This window comes from Chaetura pelagica, unplaced genomic scaffold (assembly GCF_000747805.2).
Source record: "Chaetura pelagica isolate M959 unplaced genomic scaffold, ChaPel_1.0 scaffold166, whole genome shotgun sequence".
NCBI lineage: Eukaryota > Metazoa > Chordata > Aves > Apodiformes > Apodidae > Chaetura > Chaetura pelagica.
In genome coordinates, this window is record NW_009953758.1 from 2422373 (window position 1) to 2442164 (window position 19792).

At 35.8% G+C, this 19792-nt stretch overlaps 1 protein-coding gene across 1 annotated transcript in view; it reads right to left on the minus strand.

Moving 5' to 3' along the window:
• The window catches only part of ADK (adenosine kinase), a 269180-nt gene that overhangs the window by 63975 nt on the left and 185413 nt on the right, over positions 1 to 19792 (minus strand). Inside the window, exon 6 of the mRNA XM_010000749.1 lies at positions 13855 to 14025. Within this exon, the coding sequence (XP_009999051.1) occupies positions 13855 to 14025 (171 nt within the window). The remainder of the gene's footprint in view (positions 1 to 13854; positions 14026 to 19792) is intronic.

Consider the following 19792-nt stretch of genomic DNA (forward strand, 5'->3'; position numbering starts at 1 on the left):
TAGAGAAATAACTAGGAAGAAAAAAGAACCCAATGGCTTCAAAGAAAAGCTGTCTTGGGATGGGCAGATTACTCAAAGGGTCAATCTGCAAGCTAGTAAGGTAGGTTGCCTTAGAAAAGGATTTCCAAAACCACTTCAACATTCCAACCCATCATATATTCTGTTTATGACACGTTTTAGAGGAAAACTATTTTATAGATTAAAAATTTTTTATTAATACAGTTTTTCATATGCCTTTGTCTGTAAAGTTAGGAAGCTGTATGAGGCTCAGGGGAAAATATTTTAGAAACCTAAGGTTATCACGTAACAACTCATTGATAAATGGTAAACTTGTATGTAAGACTTAATATCGTGGAGGCCTTCAAGGGCAGGCAGTAACTTCTGTGCACCTTGCTGGCAAGCTGGGGATCTCCGCTCTGCAAAAATGTCAATCTTCCATTTACAGCCATCCAAGGACGAAAGATATTGATGAAGGCTTGAACACCATATGCGTTATGTCTCCAGCCAGTAAAATACTGGGGAGGCATTTCATATTTGCAGAGAGATTACTGGGAGCAAGAACATGTAAAAGGTTTTCAAGGAGGGCTTTATTACAGAAAGATGGCTACTTGGGGAAGTTCAGAGACTAGAACCTGGACTTTTTAAGTGAGAACAGTAACTAATTATGCTTAGCAATAAGTACTACTGAAATCCTTGTTACGTTTTCCACATAGTTGAGACAGGCAATATCAAGGTCCATAGAAATATTTGCAAAATGTGGAACTAAAAAAAAGGAAAATACTGCACAGTTAACACCAAGTTTGCACTCCAGGTCATTGCTGGGTATGATGTGCTTGATTTCAGAAAAATGGAATGCAAGAAAAATGAAAAGTAGTTAAGGAAATGTTATGAAAAGGTAAGAATCATAACTTGTTATGGTTTTGATTTAGATTAGTAATATGGTTTGGACAGATTAGCATAGACAAAATTCATTACATTTCAAACAGTTTGCAGGATGAGTTGGATATATTTCAAATCCACTCTTGGGAATTTTTTCTACATGAAGTGTAATTTTTCTTATTATCCTGAACAAGTATTTATTGCTAGAGGTCTTATTAACAGATGAACAAAACAGTAGCACTGAAAACAGCTGTTCAATTCTAACTTAAAAAAAAAATCAATTAGAAAACTTTCCATATGTTGTAGAAATTGCAAAATGAGAGAGTTCTATTTAGCAGGCTAATCTGTTCTTGAGAGAAGTAACTTTGTTAAAGGACCACAGGACTGGCTATAATGGATAAAATCAGCAATCTATCTAATCCAGGACCCCATCTTTGGAAAACTGTTACAAAGAAAACTGAAGGAAACTGAAAAGTTTAAAGAACAATCTGGTTTTATTTAAACTCTCATTAAAGATTTGGCTTTTACCCTGAAAAATAAGTGTTTAAGGATATTTACTGTGGATAGCCATATTGTCTAATTGTCCAAATCTCCCCAGCCACCTAACAGTCACTGAAGATACAGACTTTGACATGGAAAAACTAGGGGGCTTGCTTTGTGCTTCATTACATAAGATACTATTCTAAAAATTGTAACCATGAATAACAGCCACAAGAAAGAACGTTTGCATAATTTACTTCTGAACTAAGTATCCTCCCGGTGCAGTAACATTCCTTATTAACCTAATACATATTCTTCCCTCACCCTAGATCTGTCCCAATGCCCTTTAAAGTGACCAACTTCTGCTAATTTATGTCACAATATCCTATACAGTGCACTTTTAAGTTCCAAATAACAAGAAGGAGAAACTCCTCTTCAAGAACAGTAGAGCTGAAGATGGGTTGAAAAGAGATAATTGACATTTAACTTCCTACAAAACAACTCCAGTGGAACAAGTGCAAAATGAATAGGTATGCTTTGAATGAAGTCTGTTACAATGAAGACTGCCCTCTAAAATACTTAATCCCTTTACCATAAATACAAAGATAACTTTGGGATGACTTGCACTGCAACTTCCATGTCAGCTTAAAAATTATCCCAAAAGCGCAGCTGAAGATTATGTTAACAAGCTAAACAGCATGATCTCTCTTTTAACTTGCTCTACCTGAAAGATATACATACACCATTCACCCTGGGACACAGTTCTTGTTTGAAAAACAAAATAAACTAATCTACAGGTATATTTAATATGGGCTACTGAAACTTGGGTTTCCATGATGTACTCTAAATAATGGCTCCACCTCCCACCATTGCTACTCTTTTGAATAGTCATATGTGTGTTCACCCACCTCCCAGATAATGCACGTTTAGAGGTGGGCTACGACTGGCCAGCAAAAGTACATACTTGTTCAGTGCTTTTCACCAGTTTAGATTCTACAATAAATGAGTTTGGTTCCAGATGATGAGTGTTCTTTTTTGAGCAGTTAGATTCAGTAGTTTGACTTCACATATACCAAGATGCAGCTCCATCCAAATCTGGCATTTACTTTGATGTTCAAATTAAATGCAGTGTTTGGCAACTATATGTGCAGAATTTAAATTGACTGATCCATTTATCTGAAAACTGGCATGTGTCCAAGACCACTCACAGATGTATCTACTGGTCTAGTAGAAATTCTAACAAGAGGAAAAAGGCATGTTAACCATAGCTGCTCCAAAATTACATACATATAAAATATTGTGGGTGTTAAGGCCATCTGACTGCCCATTCACATAGGCCACATGTTTCAGAAAGTTAAAACTTCAGGTGATGGTGAAAGATACCTGTGATTCCATAAAATTTCAGATATTTTTCCATTAGGAGGAAGGTTCTTCTTTCGGAGCAATCAGAATTGTCCCAACAACAGAATTTATGGCTACCACTTAATTTCTCATGAAAATATCAGTTCTTCTTTTTTTTAAAAAGAAGGATGTGGCACAAACCTGGAGAGGACTAGATGAGATAAAAATGCCCTAGACTCCACAGCAGAAAGACACTTTGTTAAAAGAGATTCTGAAGAGGACTTCTGTGAGGTCTTTTACTTGCCAGGGACCCAAGATACTGCTAAAAGCCTGGCCTCTCAGAATTACAAAAATAGCATCCTTCAGAAGGATAACCATAGAGAAAGAGAAAGGAGCATGCTGTTGACTGGCACCTGCAGACTGGTGTAGATTCAAAGGACAGTATATATCAAAATAAAGCAGCAGAATTTCTCAGTAAAAACAATGATCCATCAATCTTCAGCCTCAGAAAAACTTAAAATAAAACTCCTAACTCCAGAAATTCCTGGGACATCCTCAAATAGCCTATTCAACTAGCAGGGTTGTACTTTGATAACAGCAGGACGGAGGATGACCATGAGCCAGCAATGTGCCCTTGAGGCTAGGAAGGCCAATGGCATCCTGGGGTGCATTAGAAAGGGTGTGGTTAGTCGGTCAAGAGAGGTTCTCCTCCCCCTCTCTTCTGCATTGGTGAGGCCGCATCTGGAGTATTGTGTCCAGTTCTGGGCCCCTCAGTTCAGGAAGGACAGGGAACTGCTTGAAAGAGTCCAGTGCAGAGCTACTAAGATGATGAAGGGAGTGGAACATCTCCCTTATGAGGAAAGGCTGAGGGATCTGGGTCTCTTTAGCTTGGAGAAAAGGAGACTGAGGGGTGACCTCATCAATGTTTACAAATATGTAAGGGGTGTCAGGAAGATGGAGTTAGGCTTTTCTCAGTGATGACCAGTGATAGGACAAGGGGTAATGGGTGCAAATTGGAGCATAGGAGGTTCAAGGTGAATATCCGAAAAAAATTTTTTACTATGAGAGTGAAAGAGCACTGGAACAGGCTGCCCAGGGAGGTTGTGGAGTCTCCTTCACTGGAGACATTCAAAACCCACCTGGATGCGTTCCTGTGTGATGTGCTCTGGGTGACCCTGCTCTGGCAGGGGGGTTGGACTAGATGATCTTTCGAGGTCCCTTCCAACCCCTAGGATTCTATGATTCTATGACAGATTATTTGGGGATCCTAACAGTCTTCCTTTGGAATGTGTACCATTATCGCATTAGTTTCAAGTGAATTTCTTGAATGTAAGAGGTTTTTGCTTATCAACAAGGATGGCCAGTAGTCTAATGGAGCAGGCAGAACCTGCTGGCTCTAAGACTCAGATGAGAGGCAGATACTGACAGCCTCTTCCTGTTATGAGGGTCGGAAGGAAGTCCTTCTCCTTAGCTATGGCTGGGAAGAAGAAAGTTTCTGCTTGTGAAACTGCTGCCTTAAAATGAAATAAGGATGATGAATCCAACTCTGAAATTCAGAGTAAGGGTCTCTCTCTACAGAGCCAGAAACATGACTGAGACAGATATTAATATATTTCAAAATTCTAAATTTATACCATCCAAGCTATGAGACTGTTACAATTCTTTCCTTTAGCGAAAAGCTCTTTCACCTAGAAATTACTTGAGCACAGAAAGCAAATTGACTCATATATGCATATTTCCCTAACGTGACTGCATATGCTGTTAGTTTTAACATGAAATACGAGGTGTTGAATCAGGAAATGAGGGTCTGAGAGCTTAATGAGTTACATTTTGATATTGTTACTTATCACGTATGTACACTTTTATTATAGTAAACGTTTAGTCGCTTGTTTCTGTGGAGAATTAAAATAAAAAAGAAAAAGGGTAGTCACTAGCAGAGATAAGTTCTGTTAACTTAGAATAAAATCTTACAGCAAAACAATTTCTCTACATTGCTTCCTTGGGAGGTCAATGTTTAAACAAATGTATTGTAAGTCAGAATATAACCACTAAACTTCAAAGTATAGTTTAAGGAGACACTTTCATGTGGCTGCAAACCTATTAACCAAAGGCTGTTGTAAATGGCATGGGTTAAGCTTATAAATAAGGCAAGGTTTTAAAGATCAATTAACACCTTTGGGAAAACTACAGATGCCTTTATGTATCTTTCAGGTATTTTAGGAACACTGCAACCATATTTTTTTCTACTCCTTTTCCAAGCTCCTTTCCTAACTTTTGGACAACTCTGTGATAAATAATTTATAAATTAATTAAATATTTTTGCAATACTTACATATAGTTATGACCTATTTAATATGCTTCATAATAGAGGACTAATTATTTATAGGGACAAATTATGTTTTAATAGTATAATTAATCAATATAATGAATGAAAATGCTCAGATTATAATTTCTAATGTCTTAACTCACAGTTCTAAGTTAAAATGTAAATATAGATTTTAATCAATAGAAGTTTGGCTGAAGTTAGCTCCAAATACCTTCAATGTACATGTCAATGCATTAAGGAAAAATAGTTTTGCATTGTTTACTTATACACAGCACCTTTTCAGTACTCTTAAGGAAGCATCAGTGGGTTACAATTACTCCTATGAAATATACAAACAGGGAACCCAGTGACAGAAAATTATATATAACTAGCTGGAAAGAAGAGAGGGTCCAAATGCCTAGTTTTGCTCTTCTTTGTTGAAAGTCAGTAAAATAAAACTACTTAATATATTTGTAATCAGATGTGAACCTCTCTTGATGGCATAAAAATATTATTTGAGCTATATAAACAGGGTGAAGGAAGGTGCTGATATAGAAAGACAACATGAGAAAAGAAACAAGGTTGAAACAGTAGTTTTGAAAAATCAGCGCTATTTAATAGTGCAGAAAAATATGTTAAGGTAATAAAGATACTGCCTATTACATTCCAAAACCCGTAAAATATGTTTTCAAGCTTAATTCCTTGCAAAACTAAAATAAAAAGCTGTTCTAATGCAGTTTCAACTTACTTTTGTAAAACTACATGCTTGAATTTTGTATGTATTTTTCTTAAGCAGCTTCAGTATTAAAATAATTACTAAAACATTTGCACTCATATAGACTGAAAAACACAACTATTTTTTACCCTTGTTAAGACTCACTTATAAACACAGGAAGCTCCAATACACACTCCTTTAGGCAAATACAAGCTCTTTTACATGAAAACCTCTGTCCAAGAACTTTACAGCTAATACCTGAAGTTATCCATGCATAATTATATTCAAGTAAATGCCTGCAGATAAAACTACACTATGTGGCTGCATATGTAACACAAGTCAGGATTAAAAAAGGATATAGTTGTAAATACTATACTAGAGAAATAAAATCTTTACATCAGACGATGTACCCAACTGTGTTTCTCTGCGGTATTGCTTGGGAGACCCTAACAACATAACCTGGTTAGATCAGATGAAACAGAGTGGTTATCAGGCTCCCTCTTTCAAAGTCCTCTGTACCAACATGTACTACCCACCTGTCTAGGCAGATCTAGTGATCCTGTTGCCTCAGAAAGTTGGGCCACTAATCTAGCCCACAGAAATTAGTCTTGCTATGGACATAAAAGTGCTAAATACAACTAAAGGGGGCAAATGAGGCTATGTGATAAGGGCAGGTGAGAAAAGCCTGCATGAGACCACATCCAGATGTTATCTACAGGGATAAAAAGGAACTGCAGCCTTGTAATTCACTGTAAGGACTATAACGGGGAGAATCTCCAGTGTATGCTGGCATAAAAGGCTTTAGCATGATCTGACAATGCTCTGAAACAGAAATTGGCTACAACTTCCCAAAAAAGGCTTTGAAATGAGGATTCACTGAATAGATCTTATCTGGATTGAAAAACAAAACCTTTATTGAAACCTATACATTCTACTGCATTGTTATCTGCAAATACTCTGAAATTAAATTATTCTGGATTTACACTGATTTAAAGAACATTTCTGCTTTCATTTCACTTCTTATCAACTATATAAGTAAATGTTATTAATATTCTTATTTTTGCAGCTCTTACTTCGTAACTTTGCATTATGTTATATTTCATGCATTTTGCCCTAGTACTGATTAATGAAAATGCACATACAGCTCTCCTTTAAAAGGCTTTCAGAGACATGCATTAGTAGCACAACAAAAACTGAAAGGCAGACTCTCCAAGTCTTTTCCTCCAGTCAGGTGTGCTTTGTCCTGAAAACATTCCAGGACACTAGCTGAGGAAAAATTTATAACTCAATTTTGCTTGTTCCTGGCTCTACTCTTGCTGTATGACCTTGGGCAAAAAACCTCTCAATTGTCCACCTGTAAAACAGAGACAAGAAGACTACACACCCACCTTATTATTTTATTCTGAGTGTTAATGTTTGTTAAGTGTTATGAGACACTCTGGGAAGTGCTACAAAGTAAAAAGGGTTATCAGTCATCACCAGTAAAGCACAAGCTGCTGAAATAGAGTGAAATTTGCCTTCCCTCCTCACAGGACATGTTCTGTCCTGTGCTGTGTTCTAGCCAGTATTTGTAATCTTAAAATTATCTCAACACTGCATAGTGTAAGGAAGGATAAATTTTCCTCAGCATTCTGAGAGACTATCAGAAAATATTTTTAGTTCTAAGAAGTGAAGCCTGTTGTAAAGTATATGCTTCTCTTCTAAATACCTGCTTGCTTTCCATAACAGGAAAAGAGAAAGCCATTTTTGAGATACGATTCCTAAATTGCTTAAATAGCTAGACATTAGCTGAAAGCAGCACTAAATACCAGTTTAAATACATGACTCTCAATTTTCCTGTCATTCATAACATACTAGGCAAACTATACTAAAATAATTTTACTTGCTTATTACTCATGAATTTCAGTGCAGCAGCTAAGACAATGTAGATAAATAAGATGATTAATTGAAACAGAATCACAACAACAAAAATATGTTGTTGTATAAGGTATGATTAACTCCACAGTGATTCATATCATTTCAGATAACAGGGTTTTTATCAAACAAGGCTGCAAGTTTGGGAAATTATTTAAAAGCATTTCATCTTAGAGAGCCACTGCAGTTCACACGGGAGGATAAAAAAAAAAAAAAAAAAAAAAAAAAAAAAAAAAAAAAAAAAAAGAGAGAGAGAGAGAGAGAGAGAGAAACAGATTCAGTGTCTGCATCTGAAATAGCCTTGGGCTGTTTCAGCATCCTTCTCACAGCACATCTTTACAACATGCCATTGACGTTATCAACCTCCCTTGTGCTAGCAACCCCTCTCATTTTTCAGTTGGCCACAATTTCTCAGATATTCCAATACTGAGAAAGTTAATTCTATGAATTAAGCAGCAATACTACAATACCATTGCTTCCCTCTAACAAATCACAACACTTGCACCAGGAAATAATATTTATTTTCCTCCATGCAAAATTACAGACTTTATGCTCAGACTCCCTCCAAAGACTTTGCAGTAATACTAAATCTAGGATTTAGAAAAATAAATTGCTATCTATTTACTGCAGTTTAGAAAAGCAAACAGCAGCAGCAGCTGACCTTAAAAACCTCTACCTGTTTAAACAGAAGAGGAGATGTCTCCTTACAAATTTTTTTCCCATGTGCATTTAATAAAATGGGTCAGAATATCTGACTATGATTTTTAACTTAACCACAAACTCCCTGTAGGGGACTATGCAAACCTCAGTCTCTCACTCTGCCCACGAAATGAAGATAATTACCCTCACCTGTGGAGCAAGTTTCTGAGAACTTCTGAAAGCATAACGAAAAGGAAAATACTGGCATATAAATTGAAATGCAAAACACTGACACACAATTTCATTTCATTGAAGATGATTAATGTTTCTGAAAACTTAATTACAAATGAATAAAGAATTAGGAACTCAATATGGACCAGCTGCAGTAAGGTAAAAAGAATCAAGGTCTCTTAAGGACTTTCTACATAATATACATGCAAGTTAGCAGTACAGTAAAATAAGCCTCTTCAAGATACTTAGTTTCAAACACAATCTATTATTTGCCCTCTAATAATAATGTCAAACATTCAAAAATAATTTCCAATGATAACTTGAAAATATTTCATACAAACCCAAAAAACTGGTGATATTTATGGCATGGCCAGCCATTGTTTGCTATGTTCATTACTTCTTGGACCCATCTAATACAGAAAAGCAGACAAAAACATTTGTCTCCCTTTCATTATTTATTCAAAGCCAAACTGCATTTCCCTTCCTCCACATGCTAAATTACATCTGCCACCTGATTTTCTCCTTTTTTCTCGTATCTCTTGATCATTTCCTTAGAATCAGACAAGTCACCAGGGCGAAAGGACACTCAGGTAGTGTGGAAAACTATCTGTTAGGTCTTATAAACAGTAGGACTTATACTGTTGTAAATTGAGATGAATTCAATTATGTCATTATGAGTAAACACTAGTTTAAAAAGAATCACCACAAGGCTCATTTATCTTACAAAAATGATTGTTCAAGATAATGGTGAGCTGTGGACAGATTCGTAAACCTGCAGGTATTAATCTGGTCCCAGGTATTAATCCAGCAGAGGAAATTTAAAGAGGGGGCTGAAGGTTGTCCACAGTGTCCTATCTTAATGTAATATATCAAAGTATAGGGAGTGAAAGCTGTTTACAAACATGCCTTGTAGGTTACAGAAAGTTAATAGACCAATTTGTTTGAAAACTGCCATTTAGGTGTAAATCCTAGTGTGTTGAATGCAATTTTGTGCGAGAAAACTTAGCAGCATTTCCATTCACTCCCCTGATTAAAATAAACACAAAACTACAGACTGACCATGAGTTCAAGATGAGGAGCATGTTAACCACCATTTTCAGTTTTAGATTTACTCTTTTTCCTGGCCATATTCCATGTCTTTAAAAATACTTGCCCTTATAAAGGTTCTTAAAGGCTGTGCCCAAACCACATACATTGGTAGGGGTTGTCTATGTTAGTATTGCAAGCCTCACTAGAAAATAAACTAAGGAGGTGCAATGTACCATTTCAGTATAATTGTAAGATGAAATTATGAGAAGACATGTTCGATACCTTATTGCATACAAAGGCACCCACCTTTTTAAAGCTCAGGTTTTGTAGTTTCAGAACCACCACTAAAGCTATTATCATTGCTTTTTAAAACAGAAGTCTTGCATGCAACCTTTTTTCTTTTCAGCACGTTTCCCATGACCCCAGCATCAATTTCCCAATGAGCTTGCAGAATCATCTCTGCAGAACTTTAGTTTACAACCCTGGAAGGAATTTATTCAGACTGGGTGTTTAGAAGTAACAGCTCATTACACTAGAGAAGAAGAGGATCTAATCTCCAAGAATAATTGTTATCTTAGTTTTTTTGTATTAATTTGTGCTTTAGAAAAATCCACAATTTCTCTTGAACAAAACCTTCTCCCTCCTTAGCTTCTACTGATCACTGCATACTGTATAGCATAAGTGATATTGATTTGTTAACATTTTTTTCTGTGAAGCAATAGGTGAGGGACTCAGCATCTCTGTCATTCTAAAGTTTTTAAATTCTAAAATTTCTCAGTGATGTCCTGCCTATACATAGGAAGAAAATTCAGATGATTTTTACCACATTAATATCTTAAATACTCCTCTGAGTCAGAAATGACTGGTATATGCAGGGATGAGTCATGTAAAAGCTTTGTAGTGCTCCCTGAATTCTGAAGGAACTGCTAGCCAGCTGCTGTCCCAGAATACACGGACTGTTTCCCCCAGAAGTAGTTCCTTCCCTGACGAGATGCCATTGTAACTCGCATCCTTCGGAGAGACTGGAAATTGAGTTCAGATTCATGTGCCCATTACTGACTTTGATGAGTAAAATATATCAGAGACATCAAGCTTTAGTCTTAACTGCGAAAGTGGAAAGAGGTCTGGGAAAGAAATATATGCAAATTTAGGCTCCTTTTCTTACGTAGTATAACTGCTGTATAGGAATCATTCTGCAACTCTGCGTAGAGATTTTAAATTAAAAGCTTCACTCCTTTGACCATTCTGTTACTGAAAGTTACTTCGAGTTGTAAAATATGTATTCTAAGGTGAGCTTATACAGATGAATTAAGCAGGAACTTGTGACAAAGCAGTCATCATCAGGAGATAATTGTCCTTATCCAAGAGTTAAGCATCCTGAGGCAAAGTAGAGTGTGCTTAATCCTGGCAGGTTAATTACCCAGTGATTATGGTAGCTTGGAAGGTATTATTGCTAAGAACCATTTGCAAAATGACACTATTAAAAAAAACTTAATTTAATAAAAATTAAAAGCAACGACAATAATCAAGTTCTTCAGTCATGTACTGCTAGATAATGACTGCAGAATGGCCCTAATTGGTTAGCAGCAATGAACATATAATTATTCCTATTCTGAATGTTCTGTGCTAAATTTATTATATGAAGTATAGTTAATAAGTAAAAAAAATGCAAGACAGGATGTTTGGCTAGTTATAGAAGGGAGTTAAACAACTGATCAGAACACCAGCGGTCACATGAGAAAATGCTGAAACTGACACATGTACTGAGTTATTGCTTTCAGTGTGTCCACTACAGTCAAGGATATGCTGGCATTTGCATTCTGAACCAGAACATTTATTCCGAGAGGTTTATAACTTGCCTATTTTAATTACCATCTGGCTGAAACTTGAAATAACCAATCTCCATTCAAATGTAAATTTTTAAGTAGAAGTTGCAATTTAAAATAACTTTGCCAATTGTTTCTAGTTTAGAAATGGCAGCAATTAGGAATTTTGCTGCTCTTGGATGTTTTTGTATCATTCAAAAAAATGCACAACAATAAAATTGTATTGGGCTGTAATGCAGAGTGAAGATAAATATAGGGAAGAATAAAGAGAATGTTTGAGAGTATTGATTGTACTAATGAAGTAACAACTACACAACTCACTATGCCTTACTTACATGTTAACTTACGCACTTTCAGTCTTTAACTAAACTAGCAAAACTGATGGAAAATTTTGCAAAAAGCAAAATGAAAAGACAGTAAATGGTCAAAAATGTGGTGTTGGCTAACTGAAGTGGTTCATTGCCCAACAAGGCATACATAAACACAAAAAACTCCTCAATATACTTGTAGATGAAACGGATATGGGAGAAAAACACCCGAAAACAACACAAAGGAGGAAGTTACTAGAAGGCAAAACATGTCAGCATGAGGTTGCCTTGAATTTTGCAACTCCTCTTTACCACAAACCATATGCAGAGAGCAGAAATACTGAAAATCACAAGATACAGCAGCTACTAAAAGCTGGAAGTACACCATGCCAAGAGTGTGGTTTCAAGTCACACAGAAAGACAACAGAATAGACCACTGCAAATAGCAGTTCAACAGTTCAAAAGCAGCAATGATCAGCTTATGCAGCAGAAAGCAGACACTTAAGAAATGACCAGGGTTTTAACTGATTAGTACAAGGAACAAAGCATAAGAGGGTGATACTCTGAAGTACACACATCATATTGCCAAGTTTAAGTATGACCACTTAAATTTAAATAGTATCTCTTACCCTTAAACACACCAAAATTCTTTAGAAATTATACACCAAAAACTGCAGATATTCTTTCAAATTTAATACACAACAGTCCTATACAATGTTTTATGAGACCAGGTGAATAATATCATAGCAAATTGAAACAGCATGGAAATCAATGCAGTCTGAATATAATTTCTAAAATTGGACTGTAATCAATATAATGGGCTGTTGCTTATAAAGATATACAAATATACAAAAATTAACAACTTAAGTGTTATGTTCTGAAAAACAGCACCTAATGAGCTGCTGCAATCTGAATTCTCCTAATAGGTCAGTGAGGCAGTATTTATATAGAAGATGTGCAAGGTTTCATTCTAGAAGTTTCTATGAATCCCTTACACCCAAACATTGACTAGACTTGGTATTATTTTGTGAAATCTGGCAAGATTTTTTTGTTGAGATTATATTGCTATTAAATCAAAATATTCAGTAGCATCTTTGTAAGGACTGTAGAGTGAAAGACAGAATAAAGGTAACTGTTGGCAATAGCAGTAAAATGTCAGGAAAAGACTTCTGTATTGTTAACTGTAGCTACAAGGTTTACTTATCCTACAGCACCTAAAACATTTCTTCTTTGTAATTTTATTTAAAAAATTTATTTTCTTTTAAAAGTCCTGGATTTGTAAAAATGCTAGACCTAATGTGGACATGTGGACAACAGTGCAAAAACTGACTTGTGTTGGTGCAACTCTGTATCACAATCAGGAATAACCTTTGACAGGATCAATTAATTTTTCCATAATTTTCCTGTACTAACGTAGTAATCTTGAGAGACAAGCCCACACTTCATTTAGGGGTGTCACATTTTTAAAGGCTTTTTATAACCTTTTTCTGCTGAGCAAACAAATAAATATTTAAGAGCACTTTCTGCAGTAGAAAAAAATTAAAAAGCGAAGCACTACAATGGGAGAAAAATCTGAATTCAACTGGTCTATTACTACAAACTTCTAGGCAGAATTTAATGCAATCTGTTAGCCAACTGTAGCATAGCAAAGATAATCCTTCCTTAGACGGACTGACAGTCCCTCTACTATAAAATCAATGAAAAGCTTTTAAACCAATTAACTGTTTCTTAGTTTTCTCCTCCCATTTCTCCCCAAAGAGTTATCTTTGTCACAGAAAATGTTACTAATAATAGCAGTACACGTATAGAAACAAGTTATGGAACCTTAGCAGCTCTGTATCAGCACTTCATGTGTTTTCTTCCATCAGAGTTAACTTCTGGGTGAGTACATAGTGCACATGGACAGCTATTACAAAGCAACGAATGTGTTGTATATTTCCTCTTTCAACCTAGAGTAACACGTCTCTACACTAGAATGAGCAAGTTTTAAACCTTAAACAGGCCAAATGATATCTTTGGCATCTACTGAAATATCACAGTCCTGTGACCATGGGTTTAGTTTTCTAGTGACAATTCATACGGTCAAGTCTCTCTCTTTAAATAATGGAGAACCAGGAATCAGGCTTCTAAACACAAACAGCTAGATGCAAGAGATACAAATACTTAAATTACTTTCCTAAGACTCACCGTCTCATTTCCAAACAGAACGTCAACATAAGGCATGACTTTCATCATAGGCTCTTTATAGAACTGGCTAATAAATGGTGCAGAAAGATTCAAGCTGAATATCTTGTTGTTCGCAGAAGCCTGAGCAGCCACTTTTAATACTGCTTCTGGTGACACCGTCAGGAAGAATCCCTGCAAACATTCAAACAAATCAGTGTAGGTTACTAATTTCATATTAGAAACCCCATGAACTGTACTGCTTCTAAAAGTCCTCTCCCAACACAGCTTTGTCATACATGTGCACAGATAAAAACTTGTGGAAAATTCTGCCTTTCCCTTGAGGTATTATGGAGGTGACTTAAAATCAGCATATGCCTAGAATCACGACTCTCCAAAATAAAAGGTAACTCCTTACCTCTGCTTTCCATTTAGTACACTCTCCCATGGCAGCTAAGACTAACGTATTTTAAAAGGTGATATATTATAATTCTAAATGCCTCTTTTTAGTAATAGTCAATCAGACTGTGCTGCTTAATTCCAAAGCCAAATACGATGGCTCTATACACAGTTAAAGAATTAATTAAATTCCTTGCCTGAAAAATTACTACTTTGTTTATAATAAATAAGTTGAGTTTGCTGTCATTGTAGTAGTTTTTATTGTTTTGCAGGGAAAACCTAGGGGTGTTCATGTTTCCACACATATATTTTATTTCTCCCTCCTCCCAAAAGTATTGCTCTTTAGTCTGAACATTCAAGCAAGTATCAGTTGTGAAACAAAATAAACATAATTCAACAAGAAATGACTATTTGACTACTTAATCGTGAATACCAAGTTCAATGCTGCCATGTTGAATTCAGCTATGCAGATTGTTACCCAAATCACTCATGTTCAGGAGTTATATAAAACCCCCCTGCAGTTTCATTAATCTGCTAATCAGAAAAAGGCTTAGTTTTTACACTAAGTAAACAATCTTTCTATATTTCATTTTTATAATCCTAAAAGCAATTTTACTAACCACTCTCAAAACTTGGAGAATAATAGCAGTTTTCAAGCAAAAGCAGCAAGTGTTAAATGTAAGGCCAGAGAAAAACAAAAAGCAGCAAGTGTTAAATGTAAGGCCAGAGATAACATCTAAAGCGCTGTACCAAACAACTTTGAAGGGGGTCTGATAACATCTCAGGCCTGTCTGTGACATTGCCACCATGACATGCTAAAAGGTGTAATAGTGAAATAGCTTAATTTTACAGTTTTTATCCACATTATTATGCCTACGGATCACAGAGTATCTGTATTTTTATCCTGCATGCTTCAGCTAACAGATCATCTTAGCACTCTACTCACTGGAAAAAAGAATATAATGAAGAGTCTACAAATTAAAGTCTATTTATTTCTCCTTACTCCATGTTCTCCAGTTAACAAATACATGATTGATTTCAAAGTCCAGGCACAATTCACTTAATGACAATAAAGGTCCAGAGGGTGCAAGAATGCTTTGCCTCTTGTGGAGTTTCTCAGTACCTTGAATGACTGGAAGCCTGTGAACATCCAAGCTTCCTTGCTATTTTTACATTCTGTAGAATTAAAATGAACAGTTTATATAACATCTTGTCCCCATAGCAATCTCTACCATCTTTTAGTTTTTCATTTAATGAATAAGAGTTGGATTTTTAAGAAAAACTCTTCCAAACACAAAATAAACTTTTGAAAGCTAACACGTTGCCAGCTGTGGATAAATCATGGATTGCTATACAATGGTCTACATAAATAATAACCTCGTCAAATTATTAGGCTTCTTACCAATTTTAGGCTGAAGACTTCATGTGAACTAAAATACATCTCATTGTAATTTAAGGTACAGAACAGTATCCCCATAAGATCTAACTCAGACCTTCATCCAACTCTCTTCTCATTGGTAAGGCAACAGAAAAGTACTGAGATGCAGATATGAGAGCTTGCTTTTCAGATCCTGCAAAGTAAAGGCCAGGAACTCTCAAAGGCTACAGTTTTGTCTTCTGGGTTTCTTAAAGATCACTTCTGCCATTTAATTGCATTCTTCCAAGAGTTTTTTAATACTTTTATTTAAATAACTATTTGACATTTGAAATTTCTTAATCCAGAAATTAAGAGCTGTATGTATTGGAACTCTTGTTAAAACTTTGCCAAGTGTAACATTTCTTAGGAAGAAAAAAAAAGTTGTAGGAATAAAAAAAGTTGCAACAGTACAATTCACACAATGGAATTAACATAGTAGGAAGAAAATTGATAAAATCTGAACTGAACAGATATGAGCTTAGAGAAACCTAGTAAGACACCCCACTCCCCAACCCCCTTCAATTTAAATTTAATCCGTGTCTATATTTAGTGGAATTCTAGTTGCAATTCTGGCCAGCATAGCTACAGAAACCTAGCTTCCTATATTTGAATTAGAACTAGATAAGACACAGACTACGTTTTTGCAGCATGCTACAATTCTGGACAGAAATGAACTCATCTAAAACAAACAGATTTTCTCACTAGAATTTTCAACAAAGTCACTCTGTGGCTTCCTAGGAACCACAGCCTGAAGCTGTCACTGCTTTTTTTTCCAGACAGATGCATTCAAAGGAATCTCTAAGTCAACTACTCCTGCCTACTCTAACAATTAACTGTTAGTCAACATTAGCTTTGAGTATGAGAATAAGTGTATCTCACTATCATTGGTATAAAAATGTTTTTATTTCACTAGTAAAAAGTTCTATGCCCACTAACAAGAAGTTTAAGAGGAATCTGGGAAGATATTCTACACTCACCACAGTGCATACACACACCTCAGTTTACTTCTGAGGTTTTTGAGAACTTTTTCACCTTCAAAACCCGAAGGTACCTTAAAACAACACTAGGAGGAAAATATCTGTAATTGAAAGATGAGACAGTTAATATATAGAAATTCAAATAGCCTGGGAAACTTAGGTTGCGCTTCTATATGAAATTACTGTGTATGTATCTATCTTTGTGACAGAATGTTGTACACACAAGGGACATATGACAACTAGACTGCACAGTCAAAGGCAGTGAAAAGCAGCGATATTTTATTAAGAAAACCTATTAAACATTAAAGGCTATCAGACATCTTAGTAGCACTAGTGTCTCCCTTTGATGTACACTGATTGAGACAGAGGATACCAGACGCTAATGCTTCATTACGTGCCACTACTTTTTTGCTGCTTAAAATGTAATGAGCCTCTTTTCTGTGCCAGGAGGAAGATACGATCCTACAACAAGCCAGAGAGCAAGGCTGATCTAATACATACACCAGGAAAATGGGATGATAGACTGAAATTATACTTTTCTTATGCAATGCATGCAGTCCTTCTTAAACACAGTCCTTTGATGGAGAGAAACATTTTCCTTGTGGGAAAAAAAAGAAAAAGGAAGAAATAAGAAAACCAGATTTGTGTATTGCAGATACATGGCTCTGGGACATACACTAGCTTGTTTGCAACATAAGAGCCTTTCGAATTCAGTATTAAGATGTAAATGTCAAAGTCAATATATAATATCATATTAATTTCACTTTGACAATACATAGGAATTCTTTGATCCAACTTTTAAAATATGCCAAGGTACTGTCAGTATAGGGTAGTCTTTTACACTCGACCTTTTTCTTTTCTTTTCTTTTCTTTTAATAGATACTAGCATGACCAGAAGGATTCGGTGGGTTTACACACAAGCAATTCGTCTTTGCAAGTCATCTCATTTTTATCACATGCAGACCCAAAAGGTTTCTTCTGACCTACACTAAGCTCATATGTCACCAGCTAAAGCACAAGCGAGGGCAGCAAATCAAGGGTGTCCACACTGTCAGCAGCCCAGAATTGGAGAGTGAAGCTGCAATGACTCTGGCTTTGGTGAAAGCAAATCTGTATAAGGTGCCCTGTCCAAACTGAAAAGTCTTGCCATCATGTGTCCACAAGAAATAACACACTTGCACTGAATTAGTCTGGATTACATTTATGTAATGTTTCCACAAAACAAACAAACAAAAAATATTTTAAAGCCAGTATTTCCTTAAAGCCAAAACTGAAATCTGTGACCTAGACAAACCCAGACCGAGATGGTAACAAACAGCTTTGAAATTTTGGATTTATTATTGTTTAATAGCACAGAAGCAATATTTGCATAAGCACATACAGAGATGATAAAAAATAGGATTGTTTTCAACGCATTTGCCATCTCTTCTTTCTCACTCTTCCTCTTTCCTTGCCACTCCCATTTGAAGAGGACTTTACATAAAAATAACTGTGATATGAGTGACAGGATTTTGAACCATGGTATTCTGAGCTGATTTTGAAATACCATTTGGTAACAATATAAAATCAATAATCACAAGTGTGAATCAAAATATTTAATTTTCAGAAACACATATAAAAGTCTGCTGCCATTGAAGACAAATTATATTCTGCCAACATGAAAGGAACACAAAATTTAATCCAAAATTATCTTATAGCAATTATTTACATTAAAAAGCAATTACAATGACATGACACACATCCATCCAGAGGATGGAAATTTTCAGGCACATAGAAACTTTGACAGTTAGGTAGTGACGGTCCTGATAAATACTGTGATTCAGTAAAGCCCTACAGATACCATCTAACTTCAAGTGTGCTGGCAGTTCCAGTAAAGAGGGAGATTGCTAAGATGCCAAAAGAACTTGCTCTCTTCAACAAATAAGAAGTCAGAGCTTTTTTAGCCCCAGTTGAGTTTCCTATATTCTGTGTACAAAGAGAATTTCAAGCCACACACTTGGGCAGAAGAGACTTCCTCAGCTCTGCTCTGCCATCAATCTGCTGCAGTCTAGCAGCAATATCAGGGCTTGGAAGGAGTGAAGCTGCAACAACACATGGCAATTCTTGTGATGGAGAATGAACCACCAGGTAACTACTCCAGACAGTAGAACTTACACCAGGCTTCCAGGTGCCCTTACAAGCAGAAGAGACAAACACTTTCATCTTCTAGACTCTGAACTGCACAGAGCACAGACTGCATACACCCCATGTTCCACCCACTGTGAGAAAAGGCAATGAAATAATCTTCCTTCAAAATTGGTATCAGAAGATACTTTCTTGGAAAGTTAGACCAAAAGCTCTTCATCTGTCTTAGTAGTCATGTGTTCAGAAGAACAGGGAACAATTTAAAACTTATATTTAACACTGAAATACCTGAGCACAATATTTGGAATGTGCACTGTCAAATTAGCAGACTTAGTGACCTCTTCCCTCTTCCTGAGTTTTGAGCTTTTATATTACAAACTGTTCCTATTTGAAATTATTTGTAAGCTTATTTTCCTTACTGATACATGACAGAATAGTAATAAATGATACAGACAGTAAATATTCACAATGTGGAAAAAACCTCCAGAAAAAATTAACCAAACCAAACCAATTAAATAAAGCCCATGACCTTTATTAATTAAGGTACTTGTGCTTTAAGTAATTTTTTTACTTCCTCCAGGAAAAACAAAAGCTCTGTATAACTATCCACTTGGGAAATGTTCAGTCTGTAAGTTAATGAAATACATGAATGTGATTTTAATCTATGTACCTGGTCATCATGAAATAGGTTATTTAGGAACTTAGAAAGTACCTACACAGTATCAATTGCACTTTGGAACTATATTTTATCTTGTGGTGATCAGCAAGTGGTTACTTAATGAAACAAAACCTGCTGCTTTTTGTCCAGTTCCTACAGGAGACAGTTGTTTTAAATCAGAAAGGAAGGACAGCAAGAATGCAGTGATTTCTCTGAGTAATTGTTTTGGCTTGTTTCTGCATGCATTGTTTATTTTTATGAAAGTATTGCTTTATTACTGGAAAATGACTAAGCTGTAAACTATTGTTTTATCATTCTGAGTGGCCAGTGTTTCTGTTTTTGATAAAAGTGACATTTCAAACAGTTTTCAGTAAAATAGGAAAAAAA